The sequence below is a fragment of the Oryctolagus cuniculus genome, chromosome 16, assembly GCF_964237555.1.
Source record: "Oryctolagus cuniculus chromosome 16, mOryCun1.1, whole genome shotgun sequence".
NCBI lineage: Eukaryota > Metazoa > Chordata > Mammalia > Lagomorpha > Leporidae > Oryctolagus > Oryctolagus cuniculus.
The window spans coordinates 27,040,664-27,061,137 of record NC_091447.1 but is presented as its reverse complement, the minus strand read 5'-3'; the positions used below and the strand labels follow the sequence as shown (position 1 = coordinate 27,061,137).

The 20,474-nt window shown below is 41.6% G+C and overlaps 1 protein-coding gene across 3 annotated transcripts in view; it reads left to right on the top strand.

Moving 5' to 3' along the window:
• The window catches only part of AOAH (acyloxyacyl hydrolase), a 190,973-nt gene that overhangs the window by 22,930 nt on the left and 147,569 nt on the right, over positions 1 to 20,474 (top strand). For all 3 annotated transcript variants that reach the window (XM_070058395.1, XM_051852733.2, NM_001082025.1), the window contains 1 exon segment: positions 3,768 to 3,863. In XM_070058395.1, the coding sequence (XP_069914496.1) occupies positions 3,768 to 3,863 (96 nt within the window).

The following is a 20,474-nucleotide window of genomic DNA, read 5'->3' as shown; positions in this document are numbered from 1 at the left end:
CTAGCTGGGTTCCTGCCACTCAAGTGAGAGACAGGATTGACTTCCTAGGTCTCAGCTTCAGCCTCAGTGGAAGACTATTGTGGGGTAATTGGGGAATGAACCAATGAGTAAGAGTTCTCTCTTTCCACCCTCCCCAACTCCTTCTCCTTTCAAATAAATTTTAGAACATAAATTAAGTTCCAAAAGGGTAGGTAACCTACTCAAAGTCATAGCATTGTAAATGGCTGATCCAGTGTTTGGATCCCAACTTTAAATTCTAAAATTACTCTCTTTTCAACTATACTATCCTGGGTCATCTTAATCATGCTGCAAAAATTACTTATTTTTGTTTGTCAGTTGCAGTTATTCAAACTTATTTAGCTGCACCTACTTAATAGCTAATAATCAGAGACATAAATCAGAGCATAGAATCACTTTAAATGCTGAAAATATTCACACTTGGAAATGTATTTGCTGTATGCGAAATAAAAGTGAAATTGGTTATCTCTGGGTGAGTGGAGGGATGTTTATTATCTCTTTTTGCCACTACTTTTTTTTTTCAAATTTTCTAAAATGAGATTGGATTGTTTATATTTTTTAAGCTATTTTAAAAATAACTATATATGAAAATGCTTCTCAGACCATAAAGTGCTAATTAAATATCAGCTCCCAGATTCATTGCAATGTAAGAAAACATTCAAGCATCATGTAGTATATTAAAAACACAAGCACCGGGGCCAGCACTGTGGCGCAGCAGGTTAAAAGCCCTGCCCTGAAGCACAGGCATCCCAAAGGGGCCCCGGTTCTAGACCGGGCTGCTCCTCTTCCGATCCACCTCTCTGCTATAGCCTAGGAAAGCAGTAGAAGATAGCCCAGGTCCTGTGCCCCTGCACCCACATGGGAGACTCGGAAGAAGCTCCAGACTCCTGGCTTTGGATTGGCACAACTCTGGCAGTTGTGGCCATCTGGGGAGTGAACCAGCGGATGGAAGACCTCTCTCTCTATCTCTACCTCTCTCTGTAACTCTTTCAAATAAATAAAATAAAAAAAAATAAGCACTGAACCCTGATAGTTGATGACGATACAGGCACCAGCAAGACAGTGCTCTTACAGCCCAGTGAGACTGCGGTCAGCACCATCTAAAATGGGTGAGCCCCTCTTTGCTCAGAAAGGAGACAGTAACAGAGGCCAAAGCATCATCAGACACTGCAGGATTTAGAAATGTGGTCATCTTTCATTTCTTCATAAGAAATGTCTCTCTTAATAAAAGCTTTTATTTATTTCTGTCTAGAAATGCCAAGTTCCATTGTTCATATCTTTTATCAACCACCTTCTCTCCAAGGAAGTCCTGGTGGGAATTTGACTTTAAATGACACTTACCACATTAGGGCATATTTTCAAGCAGTGTGCTTTGTAGCTGTGAGGTACACAAATATTTTACAATGTGTTACGACTTTAAAGGCACACTCAGTTGCACTATTATCTCATTTGACCGTAACAGAAACCCTATAGGAAATAATTACCTACTTCACAGGGAGGAAACCAAGGCTCAGCAAATCAGGATGCTAAATGCATGATTACATTAAGACTCAATCCCTGGTTTTCTAATTCCAAATGCCTGAAAATTTCCACAACTTTTCCAAAACTTTGACATAAGGCATGAGAATGTGTAGGATTCTGTTCGTAATGATGCCATCTATTGCAGAAGGAAGAAAACTGGGGGAGGCTGTTTTCCTTGTACTACCTCATTTGAATATCACTTTTTTCTTTTTTTGTTTGTTTTTTGAATTTTAGCTCCCACATATAAAAAAGAAAGAAATGTTTGTGTATATCAGTATTGTTGCAAATATAGGTTTGTAAAACTTTGTTTTGGGGCTGGCACAGTCTCACGGTAGGTTAAAGCCACAGCCCCAGCATCACATATGAGCACTGGTTAGAGTCCCAGCTGCTCCACTTCTGATCCAGCTCTCTGCTAATGTGCCTGGGAGAGCAGTGGAGGATGGTTCAAGTTCTTAGGCCCCTGCACCCATGTGGGAGACCTGGAAGAAGCTCCTGGCTCCTGGCCTTAGATCTGGCCATTGTGGCCAATTGGGGAGTGAACCAATGGATGGAAGACTTTTCTCTCTCTTTCTATCTCTCCTCTCTCTTTCTCTGAGTAACTCTGCCTTTCAAATACATAAAATAAATCTTTAAAAAAAAAAAAACAAAAAGTTTGTTTTATACCTTTGTCAAACTGATGCTTAAAAATGTTATACTACTATGGTTTTAATGATCTGTGATTATTATTTTTTTTTTTTGACAGGCAGAGTGGACAGTGAAAGAGAGAGAGAGAGACAGAGAGAAAGGTCTTCCTTTTTGCCATTGGTTCACCCTCCAATGGCCGCCGCGGGTGGTGCACTGTGGCCGGTGCACCGCGCTGATCCAAAGCCAGGAACCAGGTGCTTCTCCTGGTCTCCCATGCGGGTGCAGGGCCCAAGGACCTAGGCCATCCTCCACTGCACTCCCGGGCCATAGCAGAGAGCTGGCCTGGAAGAGGGGCAACCGGGACAGAATCCAGCACCCCGACCGGGACTAGAACTGGGTGTGCCGGTGCCGCAGGCAGAGGATTAGCCTAGTGAGCAGAGGCGCCGGCAATCCTATCATCCTTGACAATTAGGAGTTTGTGCAGAAAAGATGATACAAAAGAGGCTAAGAATAATATTCTGATTTTGAGTTTGAAGCTTCAGTATGAACTCATTTGCGGAGGATTAGCCTAGTGAGCCGCGGCGCCGGCCTTGATCTGTGATTATTTAACATTTATTGTATATGGGTGAAATGGTCATTTTTCCATTCAATTAATGTTTACAGCCATCATCTGTATTCCTACTAAACCAGGGTCATTTTTGCTTTTAACTTGTCAAATTTCTTATTTGGTGAAGTATCAAGTCTTTTTAATGTAATGTAAATTTAAAATGTTATTTCAAAACTAAAAAGAGAGAGCGAAGGAAGGAGGATGGGAGGGAGGAAAGAAGGGAATATCATTATGTTCTTAAAGTTGTACCTACAAGAGGACAACACTGTAGCATAGCAGGTAAAGCCACTGCTTATGGTGTCTGCACCTCATATAGGCACTGGTTCAAGTCCCGGCTGCTCCACTTCCAATATGGCTGCCTGCTAATGGCCTGGGGAAAGTAGTGGAAAGATGGTCTAAGTGTTTGGGCCCCTGCCACCCATGTGGGAGACCTATAGGAAGCTCCATACCCTTGCTTTTAGCCCGATCCAGGCCTGGCTGTTGCAGCCATCTGAGGAGTGAACCAGTGAACAGAAGATCTCTCTCTGTCTTTCCTCTCTCTATAACTCAGACTTTCAAATAAACAAATAAATCTTTAATAAAAATAAAAGGATTGTATCTACAAATCACATTGACTCTGTGAAAACTAATTTAAAAATTAAAATTAATAATAAAAAACTTTAAATATCATTTCCTTCTCTCGTTTGATCAGAAAGAAATGGAAATCACGCAAGATTAAATTATTTCCCTAAGGTCGCACAGCTCAAAAGTGGTAAGACTGGACTGATATGTCAAGCCTAGAATTCTGATCCCTCAAACTCACAGTCTTCTCACCACACTCATTTCTCATGTGAGCTCAGTCTGTGCTTGCAGTAGATTCTAAAGGGTAAATAGCAGGAAAGGGTTCTGTATTGGAAAGGGTGGTGTCCTAACGACCCCGGGCTTCCTCCAACCTTTCTTTCCGTGAGACCCGGATGTCCTTGAGGCACAGCTGACATGTCTTTCTGTCCCCCGGCAGGCTGTGTGCTGGTGGTCTCTGTGATTGAACAGCTGGCTCAAGTCCACAACTCTACAGTACAAGCTTCGATGGAGAGACTGTGCAGCTACCTGCCTGGTAAATATGGAGAGGGCCTTGCTACCCAGCGGCTGCTGGTTTACACCAAGCATACGCTGTGGGCTGGAATCTGGTGGTGCTGTTTCTGTGGGTTGGTTGATATTCTTATGGGACTCATTGAAATTAAACAAGCAAAAAAAAAAAAACAACAACAACAACAACAACAACCTCCTAAGCAGTTTCTTTTTCAACATTCATTTTCCATCACCACAGAATGAAACTTCTGTGGACATTTAGGGAATAAAATGATGAATGGTGGATTGTTTTTTCATGTGTCACATTCATAATGATTTTCCCACTTGGTGCACCATTGCCTTAAGTACATAGAAGTCAAAATAATGACTTGTTAACTTGTATACTCATGTCTAGTAAAACGCATACCACTACCACCATGGAGATTTAGGCTGGGCTGACAACCCATCAAACCCCACATTAGAAAATAAACTAGAGGCCGGTGCCTCGGCTCACTTGGCTAATCCTCCACCTGCAGCGCCGGCACCCCAGGTTCTAGTCCCGGTTGAGCCACCAGATTCTGTCCCAGCTGCTCCTCTTCCAGTCCAGCTCTCTGCTGTGGCCCAGGAAGGCAGTGGAGGATGGCCCAAGTGCTTGGGCCCTGTACCCGCATGGTAGACCAGGGGGAAGCACCTGGCTCCTGCCTTTGGATCAGCACAGCGCGCCGGCCACAGCAGCCATTTGCGGGGTGAACCAACAGAAAAGGAAGACCTTTCTCTCTGTCTCCCTCGCTCTCTCACTGTCTAACTCTGCCTGTCAAAAAAAAAAAAAAAGAAAAGAAAAGAAACCGGAGCATTCCTTTGAATTCATCCAGATCTCAGTAAAGTCTCTCATCCATCCCACAAAAGAAAGAACTGATTGATGTTTTAAACAAGCATATTTATTTTTCAATCTCAGCAAAAAGAAAATATTAACTCTATTTTGTTTATGTAATACTGTTATTATGATCATAACAAATAAACTTTGAAAATCAAATACTCTTTGACTTATTGGGAACTGTTATATCAAGGATGCCTGCCTTATTTCTTCTGGTTTTTTTTTTCTAATATTTTATTTATTTATTTATTTATTTGAAAGGTAGAGTTACAGACAGTGAGAGGGAGAGACAGAGAGAAAGGTCTTCCATCTGTTGGTTCACTCCCCAAATGGCTGCAATTGGTTCACTCTCCAAATAGCCACAAAGGCCAGAGCTGCGCTGATTCAAAGCCTGGAGTCAGGAGCTTCTTCCCAGTCTCCCATGTGGATGCAGGGGCCCAAGGACTTGGGCCATCTTCTACTGCTTTCCCAGGCCATAACAGAGAGCTGGATTGGAAAAGGAGCAGCCGGGACTAGAACCGGAGCCCATATGGGATGCTGGCACTGCAGGCAGAGGATTAACCTACTGTACCATGGCACCAGCCCCATATTTCTTCTGTTAAGTAAGATAGTTGAGCCAATAGTGATTGTATCTCTGATTTTTTTTTTACATATTATACCAATAGCACCAAAAAATTTTCAGAGAATTTATTGCCTGCAGTTACAATATACATACTCAGGTTAAAATTTTTAAATTGCAAAAATAAAAAGTGGGAGAGGGTAATTCACAGACGTGAATTTAGTGTCCCGATCTGGCCATTGTTAAGAATCTGGTATATCTCATAAAGCTCATGGGAAATGTATACTATGAAAACCTAAGCATGGATTCCAAAATTTATTGCAATAAAACAAACTTATCTTTTAATTCTGTACCCTTGTCATTTACATCACACTTTTCCTTTATGAAACAAAGCATGGCAGATAAACATGAAATATCCTTTGACTTTTTCTACCCCCAGTTCCACTTTCCCCCCACCTCCCTAAAAGGAACCATTCACGTGGATTTAATGGGAGTCATTTGTAGCTAATTGTCTACTCAGTCATTTGTTTATGGAATCCATAAATAGTGCCTAATCTTGTTCTGTTGGTGATTTTTAAAAAATATTCTCTTGGTAAAAAAAAAAGACAAATGTAGTAAGCCATGCAAAGCAAGAGCATAGCTTTATTAGTTATTGAAAGGTGAGCACCCTGGTAAATACAGCCCAGGTCAAGGAATAAGATAGGCAGGCTTCCCCGAAGTCCCAGCTTCATCCCGTTATAAATCCTCCTACCACCTCCACCCCCAAATTACAACGTCCTGCACTTTATGGTAATCATTTTCTTGTACTTCTTTATAGTTGTATCATCCAAGTGGGCTTCTCTAGACACCATAGATCTGCATCTAAAATGTAAAAACAGTTTGTTTTAATCTACAAGTTTCCTTTTCACCCCTTCCTTTTCCTTTTAATTTAGTAGAATTTGACCTGCAGTTTCCCACAGTCTGGAATGCGCTGATTGAAAGCCTGTGGTGTAATTTAGTGTGTTTCTCTGTGCTCTGTATTTCCTGAAAATTGGCAACTGGATCCAGAGACTTGAGCAGACTCCACCCCAATTCATTTGCAGGATTATAGGTGATCCTGTTTTCTTATATCAGGAGTCCACAAAAAGTGGTTTTCCTTTTTCTTCTTGTGATGTCAGCACCTCTTGATGCTCAGTGATGAAGTCTATTTTTTTTTTTTTTGACAGGCAGAGTGGACAGTGAGAGAGAGAGACAGAGAGAAAGGTCTTCCTTTGCTGTTGGTTCACCCTCCAATGGCCGCCGTGGCCGGCGTGCTGCAGCCGGCGCATCGCGCTGATCCAAAGCCAGGAGCCAGGTGCTTCTCCTGGTCTCCCATGGGGTGCAGGGCCCAAGCACTTGGGCCATCCTCCACTGCCTTCCCGAGCCATAGCAGAGAGCTGGCCTGGAAGAGGGGCAACTGGGACAGAACCGGTGCCCCGACCGGAACTAGAACCCGGTGTGCCGGCGCCACAGGCGGAGGATTAGCCTATTGAGCCACGGCGCCGGCCAAAGTCTATTAATTTATTGGAGGTCAAAAGTTGTGATATCGTAATCCGTAACTTATTTTCATTTATTAAGTAAAATATATTAGACCCTCTCCCTCATCATCATCATATTTTTTTATGTTTATTTACTTGAAAGCCAGAGTGACAGACAGGGAGAGACAAAAAGAGAGATCTTCCATCCACTGGTTCACTCTCTAAATGGCTACAACAGCCAAGTCTGGGCCAGACTCAAGCCAGGAACCAGGAACTCCCTCTGGTCTCCCACATGGGTGGCAGGTTTCCAAGTCTGTGGACCATCTCCCACTGCCTTTCCAGGTGCATTAAGGAAGCTTTGGGAAACAGGGGTAGCCAGGATTCAAACCAGCATGCTGATACAGTTTTCCAGGTAATACATTCCTTTTTACATTACCATCCCAAATGAATCAATTACTTTTCTTTAAAATGTCTTCATGAACTCAAAAATTTAGGCATAGCTGATGAGTTTCAGTCAATTGCAATGATTATCCTTTGAGAATCAAATAGTCCCACTGGTCACAGTGGCGGCATCTTCATTTGTCTACTGAGTTCTTGGGACATGAGCCTAAATTACTTCCCCAGTTAACAGGTGTGACCAGGTCCCAGCACTATCTTAATGCATTTCCAGTTCCAAGCTTGAAATCAGTCATTTCCTACAGAAGCCCTAGGGTCTTTTAGTGAAAAAAAATATATCAAGACCACAACCTGGGTGCTTAGGGATGCTTATTGCTACTGGTGGATCATTCTTCCCAGGCCTCTTCAGTGCACAGTGATAGGAAATACGTTTGCATGTATTTACATATATAATTTCTAAAATAAAATATCCAATGAGTTCATACTGAAGCTTCAAATTCAAAATCAGAATATTATTCTTAGCCTCTTTTGTATCATCTTTTCTACACAAACTCCTAATTGTCAAGGATGATAGGATTGCCGGCGCCGCGGCTCACTAGGCTAATCCTCCGCCTTGCAGCGCCGGCACACCAGGTTCTAGTCCCGGTTGGGGCGCCGGATTCTGTCCCGGTTGCCCCTCTTCCAGGCCAGCTCTCTGCTGTGGCCAGGGAGTGCAGTGGAGGATGGCCCAAGTGCTTGGGCCCTGCACCCCATGGGAGACCAGGAGAAGTACCTGGCTCCTGCCATCGGATCAGCACGGTGCGCCAGCAGCAGCGCGCTGGCTGCGGCGGCCATTGGAGGGTGAACCAACGGCAAAAGGAAGACCTTTCTCTCTGTCTCTCTCTATCACTGTCCACTCTGCCTGTCAAAAAAAAAAAAAAAAAAAAAAAGGATGATAGGATTGACAAAATTACTCATTTATCTTTCATTACACATAAAACAGTTTCAGATTATCAATTCTAACATGACCATAATTAATATATTTATAGTTATTGAGGGAAGTTACAATTGCTTTGGAGTCTTTTTAGTAAAGATTTATTTATTTATTTATTTATTATTTGTTTATTTGAAAAGCAGACTGACAAAGAGACAGAAAGAGAGATCTTCCATCCACTAGTTCACTCTCAAAATGCCTGTGATAGCTGGGACTGGACCAGGGTGAAGCCAGGAACTCAGAACTCCATCAGAGACCACATGGGTGACAGGGACCCAAGTACCTAGCCATCATGTGCTTCCTTCACAGGTACATTAGCAGGGAGCTGGATTGGAAGCTGTGTAGCCAGGACTTGAGCCTACAGGCTGAAATGGGATGGTGGTGTCTCATGTGGCAATTTAACCTGCTGTACCACAACTCCCACCCCTAAAATTGCTTTTTGCATATACTTTTCCCATTTCTCCACCATTTTTCAGAAAGCTTTTATTTAAAAAATATAAATTTCATAGGTACAGTTTTTGGAATATAGTGGTTCTTCCCCCCCATACCTCCCCTCCCACCTCCACTCCCGTCCACCCTCCTGCTCCCTCTCCCATCCCCTTCTTCATTAAAATTCATTTGTAATTATCTTTATCTACAGAAGATCAACTCTATATTAAGTAAAGATTTCAGCAGTTTGCACCCACACAGACACACAAAATATAAAGTACTATTTGAACACTAGTTTTACTGTTAATTCTCATAGTACAACATGTTAAGGACAGAAGTCCTACATGAGGAGCAAGCACACAGTGACTCCTGTTGTTGATTTAACAATCAACATTCTTATTTATGGTGTCCATGATTACCCGAGGCTCTTGTCATGAGCTGCCAAGGCTGTGGAAGCCTTTTGAATCCACAAACTCTGACATTATTTAGACAGGGCCATAGTCAAAGTGGAAGTTCACTCCTTCCTTCAGAGAAAGGTGCCTGCTTCTTTGATGGTCCCTTCTTTCCACCAGGATCTCATTCACAGAGATCTTTCATACAGGCCATTTTTTTGCCACAATGTCTTGGCTTTCCATGCCTGAAATGCTCTCATGGGATTTTTAGCCAGATCCAAATACCTTAAGGGCTGATTCTGAGGCCAGAGTGCTGTTTAGGGCATTTGTCATTCTATGAGTCTGCTATGTGGCCTGCTTCCCATGTTGGATCAATCTCTCCCTTTTAATTCTATCTATTGTTATCAGCAGACAATTGGTCTTATTTATATGATCCACTTGACACTTATTCTTATCTTTATAATTAGTTATGCACTTAAAATGATCACTTTAGCATACAATATGGCACTAATACCTGCCAACTTAATGGGATTTGGAGTCCCATGGCAAGTATAGCTTTACCCTTAGAGGTAAGTCTGTGGTAATGTGTGCCAATATGTATATCTCCTCCCTCTCTTATTCCTACTCTTATTTTTTACAGGGATAAATTTTCAATTGGATCTAAACATTTAAGAATAACTAAACATTTAAGAATAACATTTAAGTAAAGAGTTCAACCAGTGGAATTAAGTAGAAAAAGAAAATAGTAAAAAGAATAAAATAATAAGCTGTTCCTCAACAGGACAAGGGCTGATCAAGCCATTGCTTCACAAAGTGTCAATTTCACTTCTACAGGTTTCCTTTTAGGTTCTCAGTTAGTTGTCACAGATCAGGGAGAACATATGATATTTGTCCCTTTGGGACTGGCTTATTTCACTAAGTATGATGTTTTCCAGATTCCTCCATTTTGTTGCAAATGACCAGTTTTTTTTTCTTTTTCTCTTTTTTTACTGCTGTCTCCACCATTTTCAATCACTCTGTATTCTTGGAGTGTCAGGCCATTGCATCTCATATGCATTCCCTTTTCACCCTCCTGTAACCTTAGTTTCATAGCAACTAGTGATTAGTGTTCCTGGTCAGCCCTTATGTGGCTGTCTTTCTAGTTGAGCCCTTGCTCATTCTTCAGGAAGTCCTCCTGGGAACAATATTTCTGGGTTCTTGCATGTGGATTATAGGCTATTGGCACAGAATTTTTTGCCCTGAGCACCTTATATACATTATTAAAAAGACTAGTGATCATCTGATTTTCTTTTTCCTATGTTTCTTGCTGTTTTGGCTTGAAATTCAAAGGATTTTTTTCCTTTTTCCTATAAAGTTTAGTCATGTAACTAGAATATCAGAGTACTTCAAAAGTTTACGAAAATAGAATTAAAAGATCAGCCTACTTTGGTGCAAAATAATTTTGAAATCCACATATAGAAAGCCTCTTCAAACAACTGATGAGAAATGTGTATTATGAAAAAAGTATGCATGGATTTCAAAATGTTTTGTACCAAACTGATTATCTTTTAATATCCTTTTTCCATGGACTGTTTGAAGCCTCCTCACATGCCTTGGTGTTAGTATATTGAGGTTCTCAGGCATGCAGTATGCATCTGTCATATGTGATTTCAAATTCTAATTTTCTAATTTCAGGAAAGTTTCATATCTGTTAAGTTTCCCTGATTTGGTTTTATTATTACAAGATTTCAATTACCTGTGTTTTGAATCTTCTTTGTCAGTCTTTAATCTTTTATCTATCTCTGATACTTTTTCATCTCTTCATTTTTTTATCTTAAAATTGTGCCTCTTTTTCATTTTCTCTTTCTCTCACGACATCATTGTTGCTTCCACGGGCTCTTGTGTGCATTCCGGGTTGGACTTCATCTCTGCACTAACTTCCTGATCCTGCTGTTCTTTCATGTCATCACTTTATTAATGTCTCTTGGGCATTTCTTAAGCAATGTTACATCTTAATCCTTTTTTCTCTCTTGGCATGACTTTCTGACACGCTTTTACCATCTGTAGGGGTGTTTCTCTGTTTCTTATTCTTTTTTCTCTTATAATAACTTTGTATGGGAGTTGACCTAGATACGTTGCTCACTCTTATATAAAATTCATTTTCAAAAACTCTTAGAAAGAGGTGCTTCAGGGTAGCTTTTCTGAATGCACGGAGCTCCTTCTCCTGTTGTTTTTGTGTAGTGTTAAGGAAACGAAAGCTTGTTTTCTACGATTTTCCTGACTGTGCTTTCCCTGTCACTTTTATCCCGTCTTTCTTCTACTTGATTTCTCCTCAAACCTGGCGGTTTCTCCGCGGGTGACACTGTCCTGGAGTTTGTAGGGAAGAGATCACTCTGATCCCCTAGTCCTTCTGACTCTGCACTCACTCACCTGCCACTGCACAGTTTCGCCTGCTGTTATCAGACTGACCAGCAGGCTTTCTAGTCATACCTGACAGCTCACTGGGGATCCTCCTAAGATTTCTCCAGCATCCACTGCCTCCCTCTGCTTTCTCCAGTGCAGAAACTGATACTGCAGGTCTCCTGGTTCTGAGCGACTTGTCCTCAGCTGATTGGACGCTGGGGTTCACAGAGACACATAGTCCCCAGCTTTGGCCCAACCCTACCCTGGCCAACTGTAGGCATTTGAGGAGTGAACCAGTGGATGGGACCCTCTCTTGCTCCTTCTTGCTCTCTCTTCCTGCATGTGTGTATGTGTGTGTGCACATGTTTCTATGCATCAAAAATACATAAAAATAATTTTAAATTTTGTAAGAGAGAAGGCAGTTTGGGATTTATTTTCATTTATTAAATAATTTTTTTAAAGGCAGAGTGGATAGTGAGAGAGAGACACAGAGAGAAAGGTCTTCCTTTTCCATTGGTTCACCCTCCAATGGCCACTGCGGCCGGTGTACCGCGCTGATCCGAAGCCAGGAGCCAGGTGCCTCTTCTGGTCTCCCATGTGGGTGCAGGGCCCTAGGACTTAAGCCATCCTCCACTGCCTTCCTGGGCCACAGCAGAGAGCTGGACAGGAAGAGGAGTGACCGGGACAGACTCCGGCGCCCTGACTGGGACTAGAACCTGGTGCGCCGGCACCACAGGCAGAGGATTAGCCTATTGAGCCACGCACCGGCCCTAAATAATATTTTACCTCCATATGGACATAAAACACTCAGTTCAGGTTAAAGGGTCATGACATTTGGCAGACATAAAGACAGGGTGGGCATTATTTTTCAATTGTATGAACGTGGAAAGTAGTTCCCATAATTATATGGGGTGACAAAGATAGATTGCCTCCCAGCTAAAGGTTTTTCCTAGAAAATATAATAGGCCTGACCCATAATGCATACTTGAACCAAGTAACACCTCCACCGGGCAAACCAGGGGGATGGGGGACAGAAAAAGGTAAAATTTCACACAGTAAAATTTGTAATGAATCCTTTCACCTCCAAAGCCAAACAAATGCAAACATCATGGCCTCCGCAGATAAAGCACAAAGGCAACATTCTTGAGAATAATCTCTGTAAATCATCATGCCCTTGCCCGTGCCATTTTTTCATATTGTGCCAAGCATTCCTGACCTTCAGCTTCAACCACTGCTTTTGCCTCCAGCTCTCATTAGGAAACACCTTGGAAGAATCTCAGACTTGTTAATGGAAAAATGATTAATGGGATCTTCTCTTACCCGGGGTTGGCAGAATCATGTGCCCTGAGAGTCCTGCTAGAACTTCACCTTCTTGGGTCATCTATGTAGAAATCTTATCTTCATGGAATATGAATATAAAACTCGTGTAGACTTAAAAAGAGGAAAGCTCGTCTCCTCGCATTCTGTTGTTTCTGAATATCTACGTGTATTCTAGAGATGTAGCCACAAAACTAGCTGTGTGGTCAACAGAGGTCTCCCTGTGCTTCGAGGTGCTCATCAGTGGCTGATACACAGGGATGAGCATGCAGAACAGCAGTTAGGATGTTTCTGAGGACAGACATATGCATAGTGTAGCAGAGTATTTAGGTTCAAATCCCACTCCTTCCACTTCTGACCCTGCGGATGTGCGCCTGGGAAGCTGTAGATGATGGATCAGATATTTTGGTCCCTGACACACATGTTGGAGGCCCAGATTAAGTCCCAGCCTCCTGGGTTTGGTCTGGCCAGGCCTGACTGTTGGAGACCTTTGTGGAGTGAACCAGCAGATGAAAGCTCTCTCTCTCTCTCTCCCTCTCTCTCTCTCTCTTTCTCTCTCTGTAAAAATAAATAATTGAAAAACAGTTAGTGCATAAAACCAGCTATACCTGACATATATAAAGGACAAAATAAAATGTCCTGTGGATGTTGAATAGATTCTACAAATAACGTAGCTTTCAGAGTAAACGATTTTAACCTCAGCTGAACTACTTTCTATGTCTGATCATAAGTTCCATGAGCTTCCACATCCCTGCCCATAGAATGAGAATTAAGGTAACCAACCTCTCAAAAGTTTCTTATAAGATATGGGCGCTAAAAATACTGATTTCATGGAAGTAGAGAGTAATACAGTGGTTTCTGTAGGCTAGAAAGGGTAAGATGGAAGGCTAATAGAGGGAGATTGGATAAGGGGTAGCAAAATAAAATTCCATGGGCAAAATATATTCTGGTATACTTATAACAATTTACTACATATTTTATAAAGAATGAGAAGAGAAGAGTTTGAAGATTCCCAACATGAGAAATGATAAATGTTGAAGGAGATATAAATGTTAATTATTCTGATTTGATCATTACACCTTGAATATATGGATCAAAATTTCCCACTGTACCACACAAATATGTGCCATTTGTAAACTAAAGTTTAAAAAACTTCACTGAGGAACTAAAAATGAAGATTGTTATGGTAAATGAAGCAATGGTAAGCATGAGGTGATTTACAAATCACAAAGTCCTGGGTTTAATTCATGCATACAGCTCTGAACACCTAGTGGGTGACAACTGCTTAGCCTTCTTCACTCCTTGGAATAGCCAGGTTTTCTGTTTTCCTTGGCTGCTCCACTATACTTTCCTGGTCATAGGCAGGTTTTAACAGAATAACTTGTCCTCTAGGTAGGTTACTATCAATATACTATTGCCAGTGTTTTTATCACTGGCATCAATAAAATTCAGGTTCTCATCTCCTCGTGGCTGACTGGGGATATCAGACCCTTTCTACAGACTTTCCATCTTTGCTGTGTGCCCTTCTGTGTTGATAGTGGAATTTACCAATCAGAAGGCCATTCCATGCCCCATCTCTGCCATTGTTCCAACAGAATTCTGAAGCTAACACTCACAGAATACATTTGAGGAAGTTGGCTATTCAGATGGCCCTTGTTAAAGTGTAAGAGAACCCTGTGCACATTCACTTTGGCTTGAGCAAAACAGAATTCTAAGTGGGTTAAAGCCCCAGCCCACAGAGCCAGCATCACATATAGACACCACTTTGAGCCCCGGGGGCTCCATTTCTGATCTGGTTCCCTGACAGTGCACCTGGGAAAGCAGTGGATGATGGCCCAAGTCCTTGGGACCCCGTACCCAAATGGGAGACCCAAAAGAAGCTTCAGGCTCCTGGCTTTGGCTTGGCCCAGCCCTGGTCGTTGTGGCCATTTGGGGAGTGAACCAAAGAATGAAAGACTTCTCTCTCCCTGTGTCTACTTCTCTCTGTAACTCTGTCTTTGAAATAAATATAATAAATCTTTAAAACAAAACACACACACACCTCTCTTATCTCAATAGAAAAAAGATGACTTTTCTCTGCCTCTCAGCCAGCACTGCAAGTTTTTCAAACTCCCTAATGCTTGTTTTTAAATTGCTCTGCTCTGGGCTGAACTAGTTGTACATTAGTGATATTTTAAATTTGCTTCCAAGTGCCTTGCCCTTTCACTGAAGTTTGAATTTTCTAATTTAAGTGAAATTCTCTAGACCCACATGGCGATTCAGAGAAAAGGACCAAATCCCATTCCTACATTTTTCCAATGAGGAAACTGAGCTCCAGAGAGGGGAAGTAACTTTCCGGAGGTCAGAAGCCAGCAGGCTAACACTGGAATCTGAGTCTGTGCATCTGTTTCTTGATCATCTTCATTAGAACAGCCTTGAAAAGGACCATCCTGGGGGAGTTGTTTGCTTTTTAATTGTTCTATTGTGCTCCGAACAACACACCATGTAGTTCACCCACTTAAAGCGCAAAATTCAGTGGCTTTGAGTATACTTTTTAGTTCTGCATCTATATAGCAGCACCATCAACTCCAGGACATTTCCCATACCCCTTGGCTGCTACTTCCTAGCCCTCAGCAACCACTGATGCACGTTCTGTCTCTGTGAACTTCCTTTCTGGATACTTCACAGAAGTCGAGTCCCACAGTATGTGATCTTTGGCGAATGGCTTCTTTCAGTGTTTACAGGTTTTTTCATATTGTAATGTGGATCAGAATTTCATGATTTTGGGGGGCTGAATAATATTTGACTATTTGGATATATCACATTTTATTTGCCAATTTATTAGTTGGTAGACAATAGCACTTCTTGGCCATTGTGAAAAATATTTGTGTAGAAGTTTTTGTGGACAAATGTTTTGATTCTCTTGGGTATGTATCTTGGGGGTAAAATCGCTGGCTCATAGAGTAACTCTATTTTTAATAATTTGAGGAACTGCCAGATTGTTTACCAAAGTAGCTACATAGTTTTATGCACCCACCAACAGTGTATGAGGGTTCCAATTTCACCATATCTTCATCAACACTTGCTGTTTTCTGTTTTCTGTTTTCTGTTTTTTTTTTTTTTTTTTTTTTTTTTTTATCAGAATACATCCTAGTGAGTGTTAGGTTATATCACATTTTGATTTTGACATTTATTTTGACAGCTAACATGTTGAGGTTATTTTCATGTGTTTATTGGACATTTGCACATCTTCTTTGGAAAAATGCCTACTCAGATTTTTTGCACATTTTAAAGTGGTCTATTTGTCTTTCTATTACTGAGTTACAATAGTTCTTTACATATTATAATAGTCTGTGCATTTAACCAACATATGATTTGCAAAACTTTTGACCATTCTGCGGGTTACCTTTGTACTTTCTTAATAATATCCTTAAAGCACAAGGTTTTTTTTTATTTTAATGGGGTTTAATTTGTCCATTTTTAGTTGTGACTTTATTGTCATGTCTAAAAACCCTTGCCTAATGCAAAATCACAAAGATTGACACCATCATTTTCCTCTAAGAATTTTATATTTCATGTCTTACATTTAAATATTTCACCCATTTTGAGTTAATTTTATCTTTATTTACTTACTTAAATAAGTAAATGTGTGTGTGTGGAGAAAGAGAGAGGGAGAAGAGGAAGATCCTCTATCTGCTGATTCACTCTTCAAACGCCTACAATAACCCCTGTTGGTTTTGCATTTGAGTGACAGGAGTTCAGTCACTTGAAACATCACTGCCACCTCTCATGGTCTACATTAACAAGAAGCTAGAGACAGGAGCAGAGCCAGGCAGGTAACACAGGTCTCCAATATGTAATACAGGTGTCTCAACCAGAGTTTTAGCCACCAGGACAAATGCCCACTCCCTTGAGTTAATTTTTCTATATGGAGAGCAGCAGGGGTCTAAATTCATTCTTTTTAATGTGGTTATCCAATTGCCCCAACACCATTTATTAAATTCACCATACTGAATTATATAAAAATCAACTGACAGTAAATACTAGGGTTTTGTTCTGCATGCATCTATCTTTGTGGTAATGCCACACTATCTTGATTATGGTAGCTTTGTAGAAAGTTTTGAAATTAGGAAGTGTGAATCATTCAGTTTTATTATTTTCATGATTGTTTAAGTTCTTTGAATTTTCCTATAAATGTAAGGATCAGCTGATTACTTTCTACAAAGAAGTTAGCTAGGATATTGACAGAAACTGCAATGAATCTGCAGATCAATTTCGGCAGTATTTCTATGTCAATGACTTTAAGTCTGTGAATCCAGGAGTACAGGATGTTTTCTATTTGTGTAGAACTCTTTTTCCTAACAGTTTTTTATAGCTTTAAAGGATTTGTTTTACAATTTTCTTGTTAAATTTATTCCTAGGTATTCAATACTTTTTGATGCTATCATACATTGAATTGTTTTCTTAATTTTATTTTTGGCTTGCTCATTTCTGATGAATAAAAGTACAGTTGATTTTGAATATCCATCTTGCATCTGATAACCTTGCTGATTCCTTAGGATTCTCTACATGTGAAATTATGTCATCTGTGAGGGCTGGCCAGTGGGCTAATAAAGCCAGAAGCGTCCATTAGAGCACTGGTTCCAGCTCCCGCTGTTCTGCTTCTGGGAAGGCAGCAAGATATGGCCCAAGTAGTTGGGACCCTGCCACCCATGTGGTAGACCCAGATGGAATTCCTGGCCCCAGAAAGTTTGACAGGCCCAGATCTGTCTGCTGTGGCCAACTGGGGAGTGAACCAGCAGAGGGAAGATCTCTTACTGTGTGTGTGTGTGTGTGTGTGTGTGCACAAGCACGCCATCCTCTTTATCACTCAGCCTTTCAAACAAGTAAATTCTTTTAAAAAGAAAAAATCACATCATCTGAAAATCTAAGAATGTTATTTACAATCTATGTGCCTTTTATTTCAGGCTAGACCCTCCCATATAATGTTGAATAGAAGTAGAGGGCAGACACTTTTGTCTTTTCATGATATTAGAGGGGAAATATTCAGTCTTTCTTAATGAAGTATCACATTAGCTTAAGGATTTTGATAGATAACCCTTAAGTTAAAGAAGGTCTCTTATTCCTAGCTTTTCATTTTTGATGTGGGGGATATTTTCCCCTATCTTGAAGGGGTGCTATAGCTTGGCAAATGTTGTATGCAACTATTGGGTGATCATGGGTTTTTTTCCCTTTTCATATGGAAGTGGTAAATTACACTAATTGATTTTCAAATGTAAAACATCCTTGCATTCCTGCACTAAGTCACACTTGATCAAGTGCATAACTATTTTTGTCATGTTACTAGATTTGACTTGCTAACATTTTGTTGTAGATCTTTATAGCTATATTCATAGGAGATTTTGGCATGAAGATTTATTTTCAAAATTTTTATTTATTTTCATTTAATTTTGAAAGGCAGAGAGAGAGACAGAGACAGAGACAGAGAGAATCTTCCATCTGCCAGTTCATTCCCCAAAGGTCAGGTCTCCATGGATGACAGGGACCCAAGCACTTGAACAATCACCTGCTGCTTCCCAGAGTTCACATTAGCAGGGACCTGGAATCTGAAGCAATGGCAAGACTTGAACCCAGGAACTCTGATATGATAAGTGGGTGTTTCAAGTGGTATCTTAACTGCTATGTCAAACTTCGACTCCTATATGTTTCAGTTTTCTCATCAGGGTTACACTATTAGCACAGAATAAATTAAGAAATGGTGCCTCTCCTATTGTTTTAAACAAGTTTTTAAAGAATTGGTATTAATTCTTCTTTAAACATTTGGTAGAATTCATCAGTGAAGCCATCTGGTCCTGGGTTTTTCTTCATGAGAAGTATTTGATTACTGATTTGATCTCTTTACTTGTTATATGTCTGTCCAGATTGCCTATTTATTCTTGAGTCAGTTTCAGCATTTTGTGTCATTCTAGGGATCATACCATTTCATCTGAGTTGTCTAATTGTTGCCAAGCAGCTGTTCATTGTATTCCCTTGTAATTCTTGTTGTTTATGCAAGGTCAGAATTAATGTCGAGATAGAGTTTCAATTGCCTACGTTGAGTACAATGTGTTTGAAGTCATGTTTTCTTGCAAAAAAAAGTCATATCTATTTTAGTATAATGATATTAAACATTATTTATTAAGTAAGGTTGAAATACCAGGGAGAATTCTGCCTATTCATCCCATTCTCCCACTTTCTAAGCAAGGCCTAGGTCTCCCAGCATGAAAGTTCTTTTAGTCAGCAACTCATCTGTCCCTAACTGTTCTGTAATCCGAAGTAGAATTATCAGGGCTCTACAACAAACTAAATAAACAGGACCAGAGTTGGCAGGTCTCATTGTGTAGATGGATCAGTCCACAAACATTTCCTGCATTCTCAAAAGGGGAGGAGGACATTATTTTGTTCATGGGCCTAGATGTATGCTTTGTCTATCTGTATCCTCTGATGTGAGTGGAAACAAAGGGACAACTATAACAGTTGGTCTTCTTTCAACCCTGAGATAACAGGTTAGTTAGCAAATAGTCCCAAGAGAAATGGTTCCCCCAAATGGACACCATTTCTATCAGAGCTACATTTTAGGTTATTTACTTTAATGCAATACTATTTCTTTCAACTTCAACAGATGAGATCTCAGTCAGCATTCAGATATTCCCTGTCGCTCCCCCTCTTCACGGAGGAACGACACTAAACCCTGCCTAGGTTTCCTATCCGAGCCACGGCACCATTATGTCACTCCCCCTCTTCGCGGAGGAACGACACAGGACCCTGCGCTGTTCTTTCGTCTGCTCGGCCCTTTCCGGGTTTGCTGCTGGTTCTTCCCGGGTTGGCTACCGACCCTTCCACCTCCGTGGAAGGGCGGTTCCCCCTGCCACATTCCCCACTTCCGCGGGGGAGCGGCACACCGCCGGCCGGCTCTCTTGGGGGCTGCTCAGGTGTTCCTTCAGCTAGATGTTCCTGGTGCATGTTGTCTCTCTCCTCCTTTATAGTCCTCTTTCACCAATCCCAACTCTGCCGAGTACGCTGCTCTCCTCCAATCAGGAGCGGGATCAGCTCCTGCAGGTTACTGGTTGAACTGGAGGCAGCTGTGTAAAAGTTGTTTTTACTCCTCTCCCAGCGCCATATTGTGGGAGAGCAGATGCATAGAATAAGTCTTAATTCCAGTAACTTAGTCTAGTCCGAGTTGCTCCCCACATTCCCTGCTGTTAGAAAATGAAAAAAGAAGGCCGGCGCCGCGGCTCACTAGGCTAATCCTCCGCCTAGCGGCGCTGGCACACCGGGTTCTAGTCCCGGTCGGGGCGCCGGATTCTGTCCCGGTTGTCCCTCTTCCAGGCCAGCTCTCTGCTGTGGCCCGGGAGTGCAGTGGAGGATGGCCCAGGTGCTTGGGCCCTGCACCCCATGGGAGACCAGGAAAAGCACCTGGATCCTGGCTCCTGCCACCGGATCAGCGCGGTGTGCCGGCCACAGCGTGCGGGCCGTGGCGGCCATTGGAGGGTGAACCAACGGCAAAGGAAGACCTTTCTCTCTGTCTCTCTCTCTCTCACTGTCCACTCTGCCTGTAAAAAAAAAAAGAAAAGAAAATGAAAAAAGAAGGGGCAGGCATTTGATGTAGCAATTAAAGCACCATTTGAGATGCCTGCATCATATACTGGAGTGTCTGGGTCCAAGCCCTGGCTCCACATCCAGTTCCAGCTTCCTGCTAGTGTACACCCTTGTAGACAGCAGATGATGGCTCAAGCAGTTTGGCCCACGCCACCCCCATGGGGACCTAGAGTGAGTTCTCAGTTCCCAGCTTTGGCCTGACCCATCCTTCACTGCTGTTGG